The 18220-nt window shown below is 38.2% G+C and overlaps 1 protein-coding gene across 4 annotated transcripts; it reads left to right on the top strand.

The window, feature by feature from the left end:
• LOC109841352 (villin-5-like) lies at positions 5722-17245 on the top strand. 4 transcript variants are annotated; one of them, XM_020410289.1, is made up of 24 exons: positions 5722-5965; positions 6653-6926; positions 7380-7501; positions 8134-8233; positions 8990-9058; positions 9168-9410; positions 9500-9677; positions 9758-9890; positions 10026-10188; positions 10269-10416; positions 10528-10628; positions 10826-10981; positions 11207-11275; positions 11358-11426; positions 11546-11683; positions 11823-11951; positions 13061-13208; positions 13322-13332; positions 13438-13578; positions 13706-13831; positions 14001-14066; positions 15506-15848; positions 16109-16341; positions 16632-17245. In XM_020410289.1, exons 3-24 carry the CDS (start codon positions 7446-7448, stop codon positions 16743-16745), a joined length of 2934 nt encoding a protein of 977 aa, XP_020265878.1. In that variant the 5' UTR covers positions 5722-5965; positions 6653-6926; positions 7380-7445; the 3' UTR covers positions 16746-17245. The 4 variants fall into 4 exon arrangements, with proteins under 4 accessions (XP_020265878.1, XP_020265879.1, XP_020265877.1 ...); XM_020410290.1 differs by lacking the exon at positions 6653-6926 and having other exon boundaries at positions 7383-7501; XM_020410288.1 differs by lacking the exon at positions 6653-6926.

Raw genomic sequence — 18220 nt, 5'->3', positions numbered from 1 at the left:
CTGCCGATAATCAGTTACCATCACATTAAATGCTCTGACAAAGTCATCATGGCTCTTCTGCCCCCAAAAGTCTTTGCATCACATTAAATGCTCTGACAAAGTCATCATGGCTCTTCTGTCCCCAAAAGTCTTTGCACTAACATCATGGATGACCATCTTCATAAGCGGCCGACACCTGTTATCACACAGGTGACTCATACCACTCACAGCCAACACCTATCAGTTGTCCACCTATTCAGCTACCTGCCTGGACTCAGCCATAGTTCCATATCTACCTCTCTTAACTAGGTATAAACATGGGCTCATCACCTGCTAATCAGGGGGATCCTCAAGCCGCCAGGGGGACACATGTATGCAACTTCTGCATACTTAGAACTACTTTCAGTTCATTGATATTGTTATGGCATTTTCAGTCGTCAAATTATGGCCCCTTATCAACAACAGACAAATATCCCCCGTTACGCACCATTTAGTCAACTTGACACTTAGGACAGCCAGAGTCTCAACCTAGCTGACTTGTCGAATCGACACCTCACTAGGTCGACTCGAATGATGGTACTTGTTGGTCCTCTCATCAAAGATGACTTGCTGTAAGTCCACTCAATTAGTTACCTAGCCAGCATATCGTCTGGTCGACTCAAAAGATGTTACTTCTCGACACCGCTCGATACAAGTCAAAAGACCACTTTGACCTTGAAACCCCGTTAACAGCATGTCGACATCACATTAAATGCTTGACATGCGTCATCATTTCTCCATCCCCGGTACTATTTATAACACATCGCACAACGCCGGCTTCGTACACTACCTATCACATCTCATTAATGCCAAATGACCGTGCCTATTCCGTGATCACTCCACGGCCGACACTTGTAAAGTCAGCGCCGACTCAGCCGCCAGCTCAGACCTGAAAAAGACTAAAATGCCCCTCCTACATGGTTATAAGAGGGAAAACTATTCCCAATGTGAAGGTAAGCAATTTCTTAGAATTTTTTTCTTCACTGCACTTGAGAACTCGCACAATTCGCCACTTTCCCACTCAAGTACATCATTTTCTTGATCGTCAGAGGAACAACGGGGTGTAGGCATCAAAAATTACCTATAGGTTTTCGCACACAACTCAAAATAAAGAGAAGGTGATGAACGCTATTATCCGAGTCAAAATAGGATTATCCGATACCGTAGAGAAGCAAAGTGAGTCGGCAAAGCATACAAGTCAAAGAAATGTCGAAACATCGAAACGTGTGCAAAACGACCGAACAAGACCAAAATCGAGAAATCGGTAAGACCTAGCCACTTCAACGTGACCCACACTCATGCTAGCCACTTCGACGTGACCTACACTCATGCTAGTCACCTCGATGTGACTCTCACTCATGCTAGCCACCTCGATGTGACTCTCACTCATGCTAGCCACTTCGAGACGAAGCAATGATGATGAACGTCATCACCTGAGTCAAACAAGATTATTCAGTACCATAAAAGATCTAATGAGTGCATGAATCAAGTCAACAAAGCATACGGGTCAATGAAACGATGAAATACATAAAACGACAGAACAAGACCAAACCAAAAAATCCGGAGAAGCCCCTGGCAGCCGAGTCGCATCAAAACAACTCGGCCAAGGCCGAGCCACCCTAGGGTGGCTCGCGTCCAGAAACGCTCAAAATATGTTTTCGATGATATTCTAGGGATTCTTTCATTCCAGAACCTCCCCAACTGCTTTGATATCATCCCTAAATGTGATTAAGTGGTTATTAACCGAAGATAAGGCCAAATCACTTCTTCCTATCTAAAAACACTGCATCCAAAGCCTATAAATATAAGCCTAAGGCAATTTACACGGGAGAATGGAAAATTAGAGGCGAGGTGCTGTCAAATTGGAGAGGGAACCACAAATTTCAGAGGAGGACTAGCAGATCTTGGTGAACTCCAGCATAAAGAGGGAGCTATTCGAAGGATCTGAGGCCTGTTTCATCATTCCTTAAGATCAAACTTTGTTTTGATCTTGAGAAGAGTAGTAATCTCACTTTGTTGAGATTATTTACTTCTGTGATTGTTTCCTTTATGAAGCAAGAGTATTGATCTTTTATTCAGATCGACCAGATCTGATCCGCGGTGGTCCACGGACTAACGTGTTTCCGGCACAGGCAAAGATCCCACGCAAGCAGCGGGTGATAAACGTCCTCTGTGTGTGTTTCTAGGAAGTTATAATTTTCTTCATTTTATTTGTGTAAGAGAAATCTTATAAAAAGACTCACTCTTTTGAACTTGTTATAAGTTGATAAACGATTATAACGAGTTCCCAAATAAAATCAATTTTCGATGCAAACACGGGGGAAATAGTCCCTGTCCTCTTACGAGTTGCTATTTGTGCAGGGAAGAGCAGTGCAAGTCAAAACCATATATTTGGAAAAGTTAGCGGCCCCTAATCAACCTCACCCCCATTACATTATATGTGTGATTATTACCATTAACATATATCTTCTCCACTCAAGCTCAAAATATTGATTTGACCATCGGAGGAACCATCAGATAATCCAACTCTAGTCCTCTAACGAGTGTTATTATTCAACTCTTTTATGCAGACAAGGTACCAGACTTCAAGAGAGATGAGGGAACCTACATAACAAGCTCCTTCGCTTAACTCGGGATTACCCGCTAATCTCATCCATGTTTGATAGCTAACATCAACAGAGAGATAAACCAAACACAGTTTTGAGAAAACTCTAAAAACCAATTAATTACAAAATTACCACTATCAGAGGGTTTCTGTAAAAGTTTCTATAAAATTAGTGAACGAAACATCCTCTATATTAAGGCCCTATTTGGTTGGTCCAAAAACTGCAGAAAAAAGCCCATTAGAATACTGACACAGTAATATTTTACTGTTCCCCCCACAATTAGCTGTTTGGCTTGTCAAAAATAAAGAGGAAAGAGGGAGAAGATTTAGGCGCAAACTAGGATTTTCTGGCTAAAACTTTTCCGCCCTTGTAAGCCCAATTATGGAGAAAAAACACTCACTTTTCTCTCCACCTACTTTCCACTTCCCCCTCTTTCCATATTCCTCCTTCCCCATCCCTCCTGCCTTGCAAAGACAACTGGAAAGCTAGTAATCTTGTCGGGTATTGGTGGCGGCAACTGACGAAGACCGATCCACTCGTTGCTTTCAGGTCAGAAACTTCTTTTAATTTGTTATTTTATAGTTTTTTTTATGTTACTAGATCTTTGATAATTTGTTCATTTTAGGGGGTTTTAGTGTTGGCTTTTCAATTGGTGGGTTTCATGTATCCATCTATGTTATGATTTACTATCGGTGTTTATGTTTGATTAATTTGTCTGTGATATTGAGGTCTGATTGGCACTTTGTAATATGTGAGATGGCAGACTCTGTTTAGAAACTTGCTTAACAGCAAATAACAGTTGGTAGTTTGTGATATTTTGTTTCTAGGATATCCATAGGACTACGTATTTTGTTTTTGCACAATCCACGAGACTAGTAGTCCTGTTTACTATGCTGCACCTTTTCGTGCACATCAATGGGGCTGATAGTCCCATGGATTTTGTTTTTGCATAATTCATGAGAGTAGCAGTCCCGTGAACTCTCAATTATGATATTTTTTTTTTGGCTTCATTCCAAACATTGGTATGCTAATTTGATAAATAGTTTTCATAAAAGTCCTGCAAATCTCTAAGATATTCATATTACTTAATCAATTAATAAATACTTGCCATTATTCCCTCAAATACTTTAAAATTTTGAAAATTACTTCATCAAACTTAAAATTAATCTCTCAAATCTTTAGAGGTATGGAATTACTGTCTTAAATGGTCATAATTAGTTGAAAGTAGTCCTTAATGTCTCTAAACATTTTCCAAATAACTACCTCAAATTTAAAACTAGTCCCTCAAATTTTTAGTCAATTTGAATTTCCTCCCTCAAATGTTTATATTTTGAATTTAGTCTCTCAAATGGGTTCATAAAAACTTAAATTAGTCTCTCGAAATATTTAAAGATTACAAATTACTCCCTTAAATGTTCATAATTAGTTGAAATTGGTAGCTCAAATCTTTATAAATTTTACAAATTACTACCTTATATTTAAATTTAGTCCGTCGATTCGTTAACCATTTTAAAATTCCTCCCTCAAGTTTTTATATTTTGGAATTAGTCTCTCAAATGGTTAGTATCCTCACCCCACTTATGTTTGACAATAATTTTGTCTTATTCAGGTCATAAACACCACAGTCATAGTTTTTTAGTTTGAACCAAATACTAGAAAATAAGGAAATCAATTCACACATCAACTACTTTCTTGTCGTTTTAATTGAACCAAATTAAAGAAAGTGATGGAAAGTAATTATGCCCCATGTCTTTTGACGAAACAAACATGAAAAATACTATTCCAAGAACATCAAGAAAACACCAATAAGTAAAAGAAAGTACGTAGTATCTACTCCTCTATAGAAATGGGAGAACACAAGATTCACTATTCATACCACATGAAATGCTACAATAGCATTTATTGTAGCAAACAGGGGACGAGACACTGTAGTTTTTTTTAAAAATATTACTGTAGCACACGAGAATGTTGTACCGTTTTTAAAAACACTGCAACAGAGGCGGAATACTATAACAATCAAAAAATCAAAAAATTACTATAGTATTTAAACATGAACTACTGTAGCAGGGAAAAAAAATGATATCTCGTGCTTTGTATATTCTCACTAGTTTGGAAAATGAAGCAAAGCAACCAAACAACCCCTAAAAAGATTTTATATAGCGGGCCCTTGCATGATTTTTTCCCCCCTAACAGGGCCCTATGCTCTCCTGGATTCTAAGTCAAATTATTTGAGCGCCGGTTGGTCGAAGATAGACCGGAGAAATTTCGGTAAAAGGGTCGATATCGGGTCCCACACCGCTGCTTTCAGCTGGCCACGTTCGGCCGGTGGTGATGACTCAGCGTTTCACTGCTGTTGCCCCGGTCGCGCCAGCACCTAGTACTCCGGGTGACGTGGCGTAGGCAAACTAGGCTGCTCGTTGGGCCCCGCACTTGTATCGTACCCGGGACCCACTAGACTCCTCGGCTGACAGCGAATTGTGGCTGTGCTTTGGACGCTATACGAAGGAAAGGGGGTAAAAAAAAATAAAAAAAAGCGGCGTTCGCATTGCAATCCCACCAAACCGTTATACCTTTCCAACTGGGGACTATTAGATCAGCTGCGTACACCGAACACCATCTATCATTACAACGGATAAATGGTAGCCACGTCAACTCCCTTGTTTTATTTGCAGTTTGCAGCAGTCTGAGACAGCCGCGACCAACACCATCCAAAAATTTACGCTCGTATTACAAAACAGACAACAGCCTTACCATCCACTCTTAAAACCACACGACTCCAAACAGCGGTCTCGATTACACGTGGAGGAAAGCTAGAGGCTTCCAGCTCACTACGTCTCCGCCAAAGCGGGGTTCTCCATGCTGGCCCCCACTCCTCTCTCGTCCACCCTTTTCGGCATCACTGGGGCCGGTGGCCGACCCCGACCTCCTTCTCCCACCCTTTCTGAAAATTCCAAAAAAGCTCCATATTTTCACTCCCTTTTACAATTTTCGCCCGCAGTCAGTATTCAGTAGAATTTTTATTTACACAAAGAGGATATTCCTTTTATTTTATCTATCTATCTATTTATTTATTTATTTATTTGTTACAGTCAATCCTCAGTAGTTGCCGCTGCCCTCCGTAGTGATAAGCACGCTAGACCCTCATCATTCGCCTTCTGCCTCTCTCCTTTTTCTTTTAATTAATTAATTATTTAATTCTGTTTTTTTTCCCTTGATATCTTGTTGTCAAAAGATTTCAAAGCTCGCTTTCTCCTTTCACTCAGATCAATTCCTAGGGTTTCCCCCTCCCCCCTGCGACCTCTTCTACCAGCGCCGCTCGAATTTGAACGCGAATAATTAAGGTAAAACGAATTCTGCTCGCGAGTTTTTTAATTGAGCGCAGAAAAATGTGGTTGCTGTATTTATTTAATTAGGGAAAGGGACGGGGGGTTCGCTGTAGGGTTTTTATTGCAACGCGGGATGAGTCTGAGCTGTCAGCTTACGGATCCGATCTGGTCTTCTCTTGTTTCTGTGATTTCTCGATTGAATTCGGATGATGAAGAAGCCGATGCCGGTCATTAAGGTAGGGATGCTTGGTACTTGTTTGATTTGAACGAAGTTGTGTGAACTTGTGATAAATTTTGATTTTTTTTTTAAAAGAAGTAATTCACGTGTTAGATTGTATAAAGATTGCTTGTTAGAGGAATAAAATTTGATGGATTAGTCGAATTTGAAATTCGATACAGAGGAAGATCTGCTGAGTTTACGAGTTCTCTGTAGTTGGATCTCTTTTGACCGGGGGGAAAAATCTTGATTTCTGCTGGTGTCAGTGCCTTTTTGGTTCTTTTTGTCAAAAACTATCATAGTTTCTTTTCATTTAGGGTATTGATATTATGCTATTGACGGTTACTGATAGTCGTTTTCGTCATTCTTACAAGTTTCTAATTGTCTTCAACTGTTTGTCATTTGTAAGCTCTCCTTTGGAATTCTCTATGCTGGCAGAGTATCATTTTGCTTATATTTACTTCCAAACCCTTTGCTGTGGACAGTCCACAGAGGTTCTGCATTCTGTTCCTATCGGTCTTGATGCTGGAAGTGAAATGTTTTGTCATGTGGTATGCAACATTTGACACCAAGAATTTTAAAATTCTTGCTTCGTGCTTAAAGCAGCGTGTTGTATAAGCATGTGGGTTTGCGCGATTGCTGCTGCCTCCCAGCACTTTGAGTGTTTCTCTGGCTAAACCACTTGGCTGATTTCTTGGGAGGACTTTTTGGGTGATGAATGTGATGTTACTTTTTTTTCTCCTTGGATGATAACCGAAGGTGATGTTACTTGGTTTCACAATTTTGCTGCTTGGGAAGGTTTTACTCATTATATCCTGTGGCTGAAAGAACAGAAGAAGCCAATGATTTGGGTGTTTTGTTTTCCTTCAATTTCTGATGAATTGAAATTCACCTTTGTAATTAATCGGCATATTTACGGTCGTGATAGGTCCTCATTTGCTTCATTCCCTTCACCAAGTTATGCGTCATTCTTTCCAGGAATGTCAACCGCTTGGTTTCGTGTTTCTCAGAGTCAAAATTTGAATTCTTTTCTTAGGTCGCTAGGAATTAGGATGTGTATGTTGCCTTTGAAAATTTTCTACTACTCTTCCTGCATGAGTCATTTGTTTTTTTTTTCCTATTAGAAATTTGAATTCTTATAGCTTACTCGGTGAAATTGCCAGTATGAATGTTTATGCTTGCTTCAGACTGACTATATATCTATTCATGCAGAAGCCATCTGCTTCCTTCTTCGAGCCAAAATCAGCAAACACTGCTTTTATAAAGCCAAAGGATAACATGGCAGTTTCCATGAGGGATGTCGATTCTGCTTTCCAAGGGGCTGGACAAAAGGCGTATCCTTATATTTTGTTCTTACGTTTAAGTTTGATTGTTTTCAGTTTTACTACTAGATTTTATTTCTTGGACTTATGCAATCATGTGTCGCTGTACAAACTTCTACTTCAGACACGATTGAGATGTTATTTTTTAGCTATTCCAGAAAATGTGGAGAAGAAACGAGAATAAGCTTTGACTTTACACATGTTCTGGGATGTTATTTGGTAATTACTTGAAGAAAATCTATGGAAGTGATTAGAGGCTGTGTGATACGAAATTTAGAACTCTGAACGAAACCTGTTAGAAATCAGATGATGAATGGAGAAAACAATCCTTGTAGCCACCTTCGGAAGAGAAAACCCTGAAAGTAAGAAGAGGAATACCTTTTTTTTCCCTTCTTTTTTTAAGGGTCACATTGCATACTTGGAAGATGCCTGAAATTTGGTTAAGAATATGTAGAGGCTTGTAGAGCCAAGCTCAAGTGCGTGGATGCTCATGGTTACTCTGAGCTAAAAATTATGAAATATTTATGTATTCTTTTCTTAATAAGTGCAAGAGCTTGTTTTTTCTTTGTGGTATTTCAGTCTTGCTATGTTTCTTTGAGCTATTGTATACCTGGGTATATGTATAGTTCCTTGACAGCACACAGTGGAATGGAGATATGGCGAATTGAAAATTTTCAACCTGTTCCTGTTCCGAAGTCCTCATATGGGAAGTTTTTCACTGGAGATTCATATGTCATTCTGAAGGTATGTTTGTGTTAGGCGTTAAGTTACATTAGATTGTCTTTATTTTTTATTAATTAAGTGAGCCACTTACTATTATGAGTGCCCTCAAGTTTGAGTACTGGTATTTGTAAAAGTAATTGTAAATGACTGCCGTTTTGTACCTGAAACATTGTATGGTCTTTGATCCTGTCACTCGTTGGACTACATGTTAGATGTAGTGTGATCTCTTCTGGTCGGTTACTAGAGATGAAGATATAAGCTTATGGATGCTATTTTTTTAATCAAGATCTTTGTAATTTAAACTTGCAGTAATTTTTAAGAGGAGCTTCCAAGTTCTTCTGTGGTCAGTTATCTATAAAATTTATGTTATGATATTGCTCAAAAGCCATTGTTTTATTGTATTCAGAGTGCGCATGAGCTTTCTTGGTATAGACTTGTAATCATGGCTCTCAAGTAACCTGCCTCAACGATTACGATTCAATGTCTGACCATCGTTGTGCTAGTATATTTCCAGCATGAAATATGTTTCTAGCTTGAAATATCTCTCTTCTTAACTATGGTAGCTGACTCCTTATATTTGCCTTTGCTCATTTACAACATTCTTTTCGTACTATCGTACTTTTGTAGTATCCTTTTTTTTTGTAATTATATTGGATTGGCCAGCTCTTTGTTCCTGTGGTCTTTGGGATTTTTTTTTTGTAATACAAGTTGCATATTTCATGCTTTTTGTAGATTAATATTGCTTGCTCAAGATTTTTAGCTTTTGTTATTGTACAGACAACTGCTTTGAAAAATGGTGCTTTTCATCACGATATCCACTATTGGCTTGGTAAAGATACTAGTCAGGTTAGCTGCTAATCCTTCTATTACATATATATTTATGTTGATACTTCTCCTTCCCTAGCAGTCACATGTTATGGTCATGTCACAATTTTCGTTTTTTCAATATAATTAGGATGAAGCGGGTACTGCTGCCATCAAGACTATTGAACTGGATGCAGCCCTTGGAGGTCGAGCTGTTCAATATCGTGAGGTGCAAGGTCATGAGACCGAGAAATTCCTCTCATATTTCAAGCCATGTATTCTACCACAACGGGGTGGAGTCTCATCTGGGTTCAAACATACGGAAATAAATGAACATGAGCATGAGACTCGTTTATATGTTTGCAAAGGGAAGCACGTTGTCCATGTAAAAGAGGCAAGTTAGATATGTAGTCAAACTTCACACAAATTTACTTCTTTGAGATGCTGGCTGAATGTCTTGAACGAATTGTTTGTAATGACCAGGTTCCTTTTGCTCGATCATCTCTCAATCACGACGACATATTTATTCTAGACACCAAGTCCAAGATTTTTCAATTCAATGGTTCCAACTCATCGATTCAGGAGAGGGCTAAAGCGCTTGAAGTAGTCCAATACATCAAGGATACTTATCATGAAGGAAAGTGTGAAGTGGCAGTTGTTGGTAAGTGAATTTATTCAGAGGCCTGTTGAGTTTGAGGCAGGCAGACTGTCTTGTGTTGATTGCTTTACATGTTTTAACAGAGGATGGGAAGTTGATGGCTGATGCGGAGGCTGGAGAATTTTGGGGCTTGTTTGGTGGCTTTGCTCCTCTTCCAAGAAAGTCAGCGTCTGAGAATGATAGAAGGGTGGACACCTTTTCTGTAAATCTTCTCTGGTAGTCTGTCAATCAGAAACCCCTCAACATTGCATCACACTTTAGAATTTTCATCTCAAATGTTCTTTTTCTAAAAACTTTTATCTGACCAATTGTATTTTGGGTATTTTCTAACATAAACTTTTTTCCTTCTAGTGTTGAGAAAGGACAGCCAGCCCCAGTTGCTGCTGATCCATTGACAAGAGAATTGTTAAATACAAACAAGTGTTACCTGCTGGATTGCGGGGTTGAAGTTTTTGTTTGGATGGGCAGAAATACATCTCTTCAAGAGAGAAAAACCGCAAGCACTGCTGCAGAAGTATTATCCATCCTTCTCTTTTCAATGTTTTCTAGGTTTCTTTGATTCAATTTCCAAATACATTTTATTTCTCTGTGCAGGAATTGCTTCATAGTCCCGGCCGGCCACCAGCTCATATAATTCGTGTTATAGAGGGATTTGAGACTGTGGTTTTCCGTTCAAAATTTGCTTCATGGCCTCAAACAACTGATATTTCCATATCTGAGGATGGCAGAGGCAAAGTTGCTGGTAACACAGCTTGCTAACCTTATCTTCTTGCTGTATTGACCCTTTTTTTCAATTTCTGTTCATAAGTTACTTGAAAGTTGTTTAAATTATTTATATCCTTCTCTTATGTAGCCCTCCTAAAACGACAAGGTTTAAATGTGAAGGGACTTATGAAAGCTGCTCCTGTAAAGGAGGAACCTCAACCGTTCATTGACTGCACAGGCAATCTGCAGGTACTGTTGATGATCTTATAGTTCAATGTTTGACTATCACATTCTCAAAGCTATTAGCCCGTCATTCAGCAGTTACTGATAAATCTTCATGAGTAGCCAAGTTGATGTAGATCTTGAATATTTCATCCAAGGAAGGAACTGCTTGCTTGCTTTAATTTTGATGCTCCGGCTAAAAGTAATTTCTGCCTAACATATAGGTTTGGCGTGTAAATGGCAATGAGAAGACTCTTCTTTCATCCTCTGACCAGTCGAAGTTCTACAGCGGAGACTGCTATATCTTTCAATACTCATATCCTGGAGAAGAACAAGAGGAATATCTTGTTGGGACTTGGTTTGGGAAGAAGAGTGTTGAGGTAAAGCAAACAACTTATACATACTCATGCAAGTAAGGTCTAGAAAAACTTCCGTGAATGCAATGGCATGTGGTTCTAATGGTTCTGCTGCTTCTATTTGCAAATGTATATTATAACAAACCATATTAGTATTTACATTGACTAATATTGTTATGAATCAATGACATTAAATGGGTAACAAGGAAGATTGATGTAGACATTATTCTGAAGCATCTTTAAATACAGGAGGAGAGGACTGCAGCTATCTCACTTGCTAGCAAGATGGTTGAATCTTTGAAGTCACTGGCTGTTCAGGTACACTGATTGATTTTTAAAAAAATATTATTGGCAACTTTCTCAAGATATGATCTAATGGTTTCTTGGTTCACTCTTTCAGGCTCGCCTTTATGAAGGAAAGGAACCAATTCAATTTTTTTCGATCTTCCAGAGCTTTATTGTATTCAAGGTTATTTTTCTAAAATGTATTATAAATGCCCAAGGGGTGGTCCTTCTGGTTTATATGGTGTTTTATAGTCCCTTCAACTGAAAACTTGCTGAAAGTGTTTTATTTATCTGGAATGACAGGGTGGTGTGAGCTCTGGATACAAGAAGTTTATTGAAGACAATGCCATTGAAGACGATACCTATACAGAAGATGGCGTTGCTCTTTTCCGAGTTCAAGGTTCTGGACCATATAATATGCAAGCAATTCAAGTTGAACCGGTACTGTTGTCTGTTTACTTTTCCTTGTTCTCCATAGAACCGGAACTAAATTCGAACCCACACTGCATTAAGTCCAAATCCAAAATCATTTTGTCTTTATATAAACACGCTGCTTATTTTCCTTCTATACGTTGACCAGGTGGCGTCGTGTTTGAGTTCTTCTAATTGTTATATACTTCATAGTGGCAACACTGTTTTTACATGGTCTGGGAGTCTCACAAACACGGATGACCAGGAGCTCGTAGAAAGACAGCTTGATCTGATAAAGGTATCTCTATCTGGCTTAGAAATAACAGTATCAGTTATTAAAGGTTCCTAATTATCATTTAACGGATAGTCTCAAGATTAGGTAATTCCGTTATTTTCTATTAGTTCTTCAAAAGATTTCTAATTTCATGTGTCTCATTCGAGAATGGAAAAACACTACTCTATTTTACTAAAAATAGATTATATTGTTTGTTAATTCTGTAAACTATTAAAGCTTAAATGGTGAAAATGAAGTTTTAATATTGTTTCTTAATTCAGCTTACATGGTGATTTCATTTCAAACATCGAGAGAGACTTATATCATGGCTAAGGGAAAGCCTACATATTGCAGGGTTTAAATATAATGTTGATTAACTTGGAAAGTACTCAATAGTTACATAAAATTGAAAGAGCTTATTTACTTACAATAAGAGGGCCTAAAATCATCGTATAAACGATGCCACATCCATGCTTCTGTTTACTAAATGATTTAATTCCTATCAAAATAAATTGTAACTTAGCATATATATTATAAAAATCTAAAGATAAGTATATTAGATTAATGCATAGTTGTTATGATAAGGATATAGATATCGACTAATGTTTTTTGGAGGGCAGACACGCAGTAAGTGTTTTGAGGGTAAAATAAGCAAAATGCTACTAAGGGGGTGTATATGGAAACAATCCTCTCTTATACTTAGTTCAAAGGTCAGCCGAGGATATTGAAAGTGTGAGTCATACTTTTATGTTTCAAAATTTCCTCCTAGAGTCTTTTGTTGAGGTCAATTTTCTGGCATTTGTAATTTTCAATTGAGGAGTTACATTCTAAAATCCATGTTAAAAGCTTAATCTGGCACTTAAATTTCATGTAGCATAGTCTTACAGCTACATAGATAAATTTATAGCCATCTTTATCCAAGGATGGAAAAGAAACTTTTATGGATTGCTTCTTGTAGTTTTTTTTGCAAGATGTTTTGAAGACCTAAGCGTTATCCAAATTATAGAAGGAAATGATTTTGTTTTCCTTCCAGACAGCAAGAAAATTAAACCTAATGTGGCCTATGATAACTAGTACCTCATGACCTAAACATTTAAAACTTATTTTCTTCTCTTCTGTGTTGATTTTTACAGCCAAACATACAGTGCAAACCACTGAAAGAAGGAACTGAAACTGAACAGTTTTGGAGTTTACTGGGAGGGAAATGTGAATATCCCAGTCAGAAGACTGTGAAAGAACCGGAAAATGATCCCCATCTATTCTCTTGCACTTACTCGAGAGGTAAGAGTTCTGGGAAGAACTTCATTTGCTTCTATTCGTTTCCTATGTAACTGTTTCTCCTTACTTGTTACATGGGATCATGCTGTGCTGCGTATTATATGGGGTTCATCCAGGCAATCTAAAGGTGTGTGGTGAGGATAACCTTGCTGCTTATTTCCTGATTGTAAATTGCATCTCTGTCACTAATAGTGAATAATTGATAACAAATTTGGATCCTCTGCCAATGCAGGTGACAGAGATATACAACTTCAGCCAAGATGATCTTATGACTGAAGACGTATTCATTCTTGACTGCCGTTCAGACATCTTTGTTTGGGTTGGGCAACAAGTGGACTCAAAGAGCAGATTGCAAGCTCTAAATATCGGAGAGGTATTAAATGTTAGCATGTTTAACTAGAAGAATTTTTTTAATGCTTTTGGAGAAAAGTTGGCCTTTGTTTTGTTCCTTTTCTGAAAGGAGCAATTTCTTGATTCTTCTCTCTTCTGTTTCTTAACAGAAATTCCTGGAACATGATTTCCTTATGGAAAATCTATCTCGTGAAACTCCTGTTTTTGTTGTGATGGAAGGAAGTGAGCCAACCTTTTTCACTCGATTCTTCAATTGGGATTCTGCAAAATCTGCAGTAAGAATATACTCTATTTAAGTGAAGTTCAATACTTTGATAGTTGTATATCCTGGGCAATTCTTCCCTCGTTATTATTTTTTTTTAAAAAGAATTGGATTTTCTAAAGGAAAATTTTCAATTTTGTTTGTGTGGATGTTAAGTTGTCAGATTTTATTTTTGGTTGCAGATGCATGGAAATTCATTCGAGAGGAAGCTTGCAATAGTAAAGAATGGAGCGACACCCGCAGTAGATGTAAGATTAAATTTATGTTCTTGATTGCAAATAACTGATAGATGCTCCCTTTGAGGATGTATGTTTGGTTCACTTGACACTAGTTAGTGAGGGAATACATTGCCATCAAAACTATACCATCACTGCGGCAAATGAATGAGAGAAACAGAAAATTACGAAATTCAACTTCAGCCCAACGTTTTAAAGCCTGGATTGCCACCATCACTGACATCTGTAATTTCAATTCAAATTTGACTCAAATTATTGACTGACCATAATTTCCACTGCGAGTTTGAGGGAACACTCCAAGACAAAGTTCACACTCTAGAAACTTGGGTATGATCAAACAATGTACGGACTTCTCTTATGAAATGGAGTGCTTCCTCTCAACAGGTCCTAAAAAGATCGAACTGGCTCGTTGCAAACTCAGTTATTTGGTTGAGTAGGGTCTTATATTTTATAGCCCATGAGAATCATTTGAGGTTTCTAGATTGAAATTCTTGCTAGGTTAGTGAAGGTTTACTAACTATTGTTAAAACAAGCTGGTACCTTTGTTCTCCATCCAGCTCTATTTAGGGTAATTTTCTAAGGTATAAACTGACATTCTTTTATTTTCTGAATACAAGTTTGTTTTTCATCCACAACTCATCCTAGTCAAGGTTTAGTTTTCTTGATTCACATTGTCAGTTGGCAATCCATCAGTAGGAAATTGTGTGAACTGATTGTCATATGAAGTTCTCCATCTAGCTCTAACTTTCTAAGTTATAAACTGGCATTCTTTCTTTCTTTCTTTATTTTCTAAATACAAGTTTGTTTTTCATCCACAACTCATCCCAGTCAATGTTTAGTTTTCTTGATTCACATTGTCAGTTGACAATCTGTCAGTAGGAAATTGTGTGGACTGGCCGTCATATGAAGTTCTAAATTCAAATCTCATCGATGACTGTTTGAATCTTAAGTGTTTCGTTGATCCCATGTATTTTGCATTTTCATGTCACGTGTCCATCTTACAGATCTTTCCACGTGACTAATGACTCACATGAAGAGTTTTTAAGTGTTAAATTTGCTTCATCTACATTCTTAGTCCATAATCCCTAGGCTCAAGCTTCTGGATGAAATGGTTCTCTGATAGTCAATCACAATCCTATCACTCTGATGATGTGTCCCTATGGTGCCAACAATTTTGCGATGATTTGCCGTCATCTCATCCTCAATTTCTTAATATACCTAATGTGGAATGGACCAATCTATCATTTTGTTGTTTACAAATATATTAATTAAGCTTGTAAATCATGAACAAACACAATATTGAAATTGAGTTTCAAATCACTGGTTTTCAGATTTCTCAATTAAGAGCGCCGCTTATTCCTGAATAAATTCTTGCTCTGTAATAATAAGAGCCTTGAATTTAACTCTACGAAGGAATTTCACGTCAATATTTTTCCTTTTGTCTTCCTCAGAAACCTAAGCGGCGGTCACCAGCATCATATGGAGGAAGATCAGCTGTGCAAGACAAATCTTCTCAGCGCTCTAGAAGCATGTCCTTCAGCCCTGAGCGTGTTCGTGTGAGAGGGAGGTCTCCTGCCTTCAATGCATTAGCTGCTAATTTTGAGAACCCAAACCCCCCAAGTACTCGGAATCTTTCAACCCCTCCTCCAGTGGTTAGAAAGCTTTACCCAAAATCTGTATCTCCTGATTCAGCAAAAGCAGCGCCCAAGTCAACATCGATTGCAGCCCTTGGTGCTTCATTTGAGTCCTCGAAAGAAAGCATCAAACCTAACATTATTCCTAAGTCGTTAAAAGGTAAGGAGCTATGTCTAACTTAAGAGTAAGTTACACTTGTTGGAGTAACAACTATAAAATATTTGATGAAGCTATTTTTTTTAAAAAGAACTGTAGTATGCTAATTTATCTATTATAATTTAACCTATTCCTTATCCATATTTTCATTCTCCTTATGTCTAAACTTTGGAAAGGATAAATTAATTTACCCTTGAACTTATAACAGAAGTATGACCTTTCTCACATGTAAGTAATTAACCTTGCATTTCTCGTTGTTGAAGTGAGCCCTGTGGCTAAAAAAACAAACTCAGAGACGGCCAACAAAGCAAACTCTGAGGCAAATGCTAAGGACAGTATCACCAGAATGTCCAGTAGAATTGAATCCCTCACCATTAAAGAAGACGTGAAGGAGGGTGAGGCTGAGGATGAAGAAGGGCTTCCTGTGTTCCCCTACGAGCGCCTAACAGTGAATTGTGCCGACCCAGTTACTGAAATCGACATCACCAAACGAGAGGTAAACCACCGAAAACATTTGATTTTTAGGTTAATTGTGGATATACCCCGTGTAGTACTGCTGTTTGTTGCGGGGTGGGGGTGGGGGGTGGCGGGGATCTCTATCTGAGGGTAAAAGAGGCAACAAATTTCACTCAGGTGCTCTATCTGTGTTGAAAACTAGAGTTGGTAGTGTTGGGGATTGGTGATCCCCAGTTCCAATTGATACTATGGGGTCTATCCACAGTTAACCCTTGATTCTATCCCGGAATCTATATTAGCTTCTGATACATTAATTGGTGTCAATTGCAGACTTACTTATCTTCAGCCGAATTCAAAGAGAAATTCGGCATGACAAAGGATGCTTTCTATAAGCTACCCAAATGGAGGCAGAACAAGCTGAAAATGACCCTGCAATTGTTCTAAGCTTCCCACAATGTACCTTTACAGTCGAACTTGTGATTAGAGTCATCATCGTTAGTTAGTATGGATCCATCTTGTGCCGTTGCGGAGGGCAGATCCATAATGTAGGTGTGAAGGGGACAGTGTCGGTGCTTTTTTAGCTGCTTCTGCTCCCAAAAATACTCGATGGTTTGTTGGTTTTCCCCCTTCTGCCTCTACCATGTTGTTTGTATATCCAGGTTTGCTATGTCAGAGCATTCTGGTGTTCTTTGTGGTTAGAGGTTGGTCGTGAGCTTGCATTTTTGATTTTTTGTTTTTGTTTTTTCTTTCTTTGGGTTTGATTTATTTAACAATTGTTTCATAAGTTATAAAAAGAAAAAAAAAAAGAGAAAAATAAAAAAAGAGTGTATGATGTGATTGAGGGAATGAGAAGCTTGTACAGAAGTGTGTGAGCATATTGCTGGAAGTGTCCAGCTCGCATCAGGGTTGCTTCATCAATAAAGTCTTTATTCTTTTTTGTTTTCCCCTCCTTGTATTGCTGGCTAGTTGAATTTGGTCATTTTAAGTTTGTATTCTATGTAGTGATTGCATCTATATTTTATCTAAGCTAGTCCTTTTTTTTTTCTTCTCCCTACAACAAGTATTACGTGTCTTTTCTATATCAAAAACTGTAATTTAGGAAGGGCGTTTTTCTTCAAATTTTCTGTTTTTACTATTTGAAGTGCAAAAATGTCCCGTGTTTTCGACCATGCACAGAGCCGAGACGTTTTGCGTGTGCGTGTGATTTAGGATGTTACCTAATAGTTTCAGTCAATTTGACGCCGCGCCCGTCTTTAGAGTGAGCTGACCTGGTCATTTTGGAACAGCTAATGGGGGCAGCGGGATTTAATTGCCTCACATTTTGTAACTAACCTCTCTTTCCCAAACCACCAATTCCCCTTCTCTCTCTCTCTCTCTCTCTCTCTCTCTCTCTCTCTGTGCATCTGCAAGCTTCTTCCTCTTTGTTCATCTCCCCCGCATTGAGATTGAGATGATCTCTCAGAGAGATGCCATGAGTGAGCTTTGATATTTGATCAGTTTGATAAGCTCCTCGTTTCCTCTTGTAATCAAGGTACACATTTTCGTTGCACAGGTTCATAGGGGATAATTCATTTGTTACTAAGTTGAGGTTTTGATCTACTTGAGAGCTCCTCTTTTTTTCCCCTTTTGTCTGAATAACATTTTTTTTATATATAAAAATCATAGTGTATGCATGATTATTCTTGTATTATATATGTGGGGAAATGCCCTCTTCGTGGGGACCCTTCTACTGTTTAATTTCCTGGCCAACCCTAATTTGATTAATAAATGAAAATTTTACTGTTAAACGGCCACGAACCCTCGTGCAATTTTTAACAGCATGAGTTTACCTGAGGATTGGCTCAGCTTTTATCTATTTGCATCAAAAGGTTCCAAATCACCTGATCAGCGTTTAAATCTCTGGGACTGTAAAGATTCAA

The sequence above is a fragment of the Asparagus officinalis genome, chromosome 5 (assembly GCF_001876935.1).
Source record: "Asparagus officinalis chromosome 5, Aspof.V1, whole genome shotgun sequence".
In the NCBI taxonomy this organism is placed as follows: Eukaryota; Viridiplantae; Streptophyta; class Magnoliopsida; order Asparagales; family Asparagaceae; genus Asparagus; species Asparagus officinalis.
Note: the sequence above shows the minus strand (reverse complement) of the source record. Positions and strands in the feature narration are given on the sequence as shown.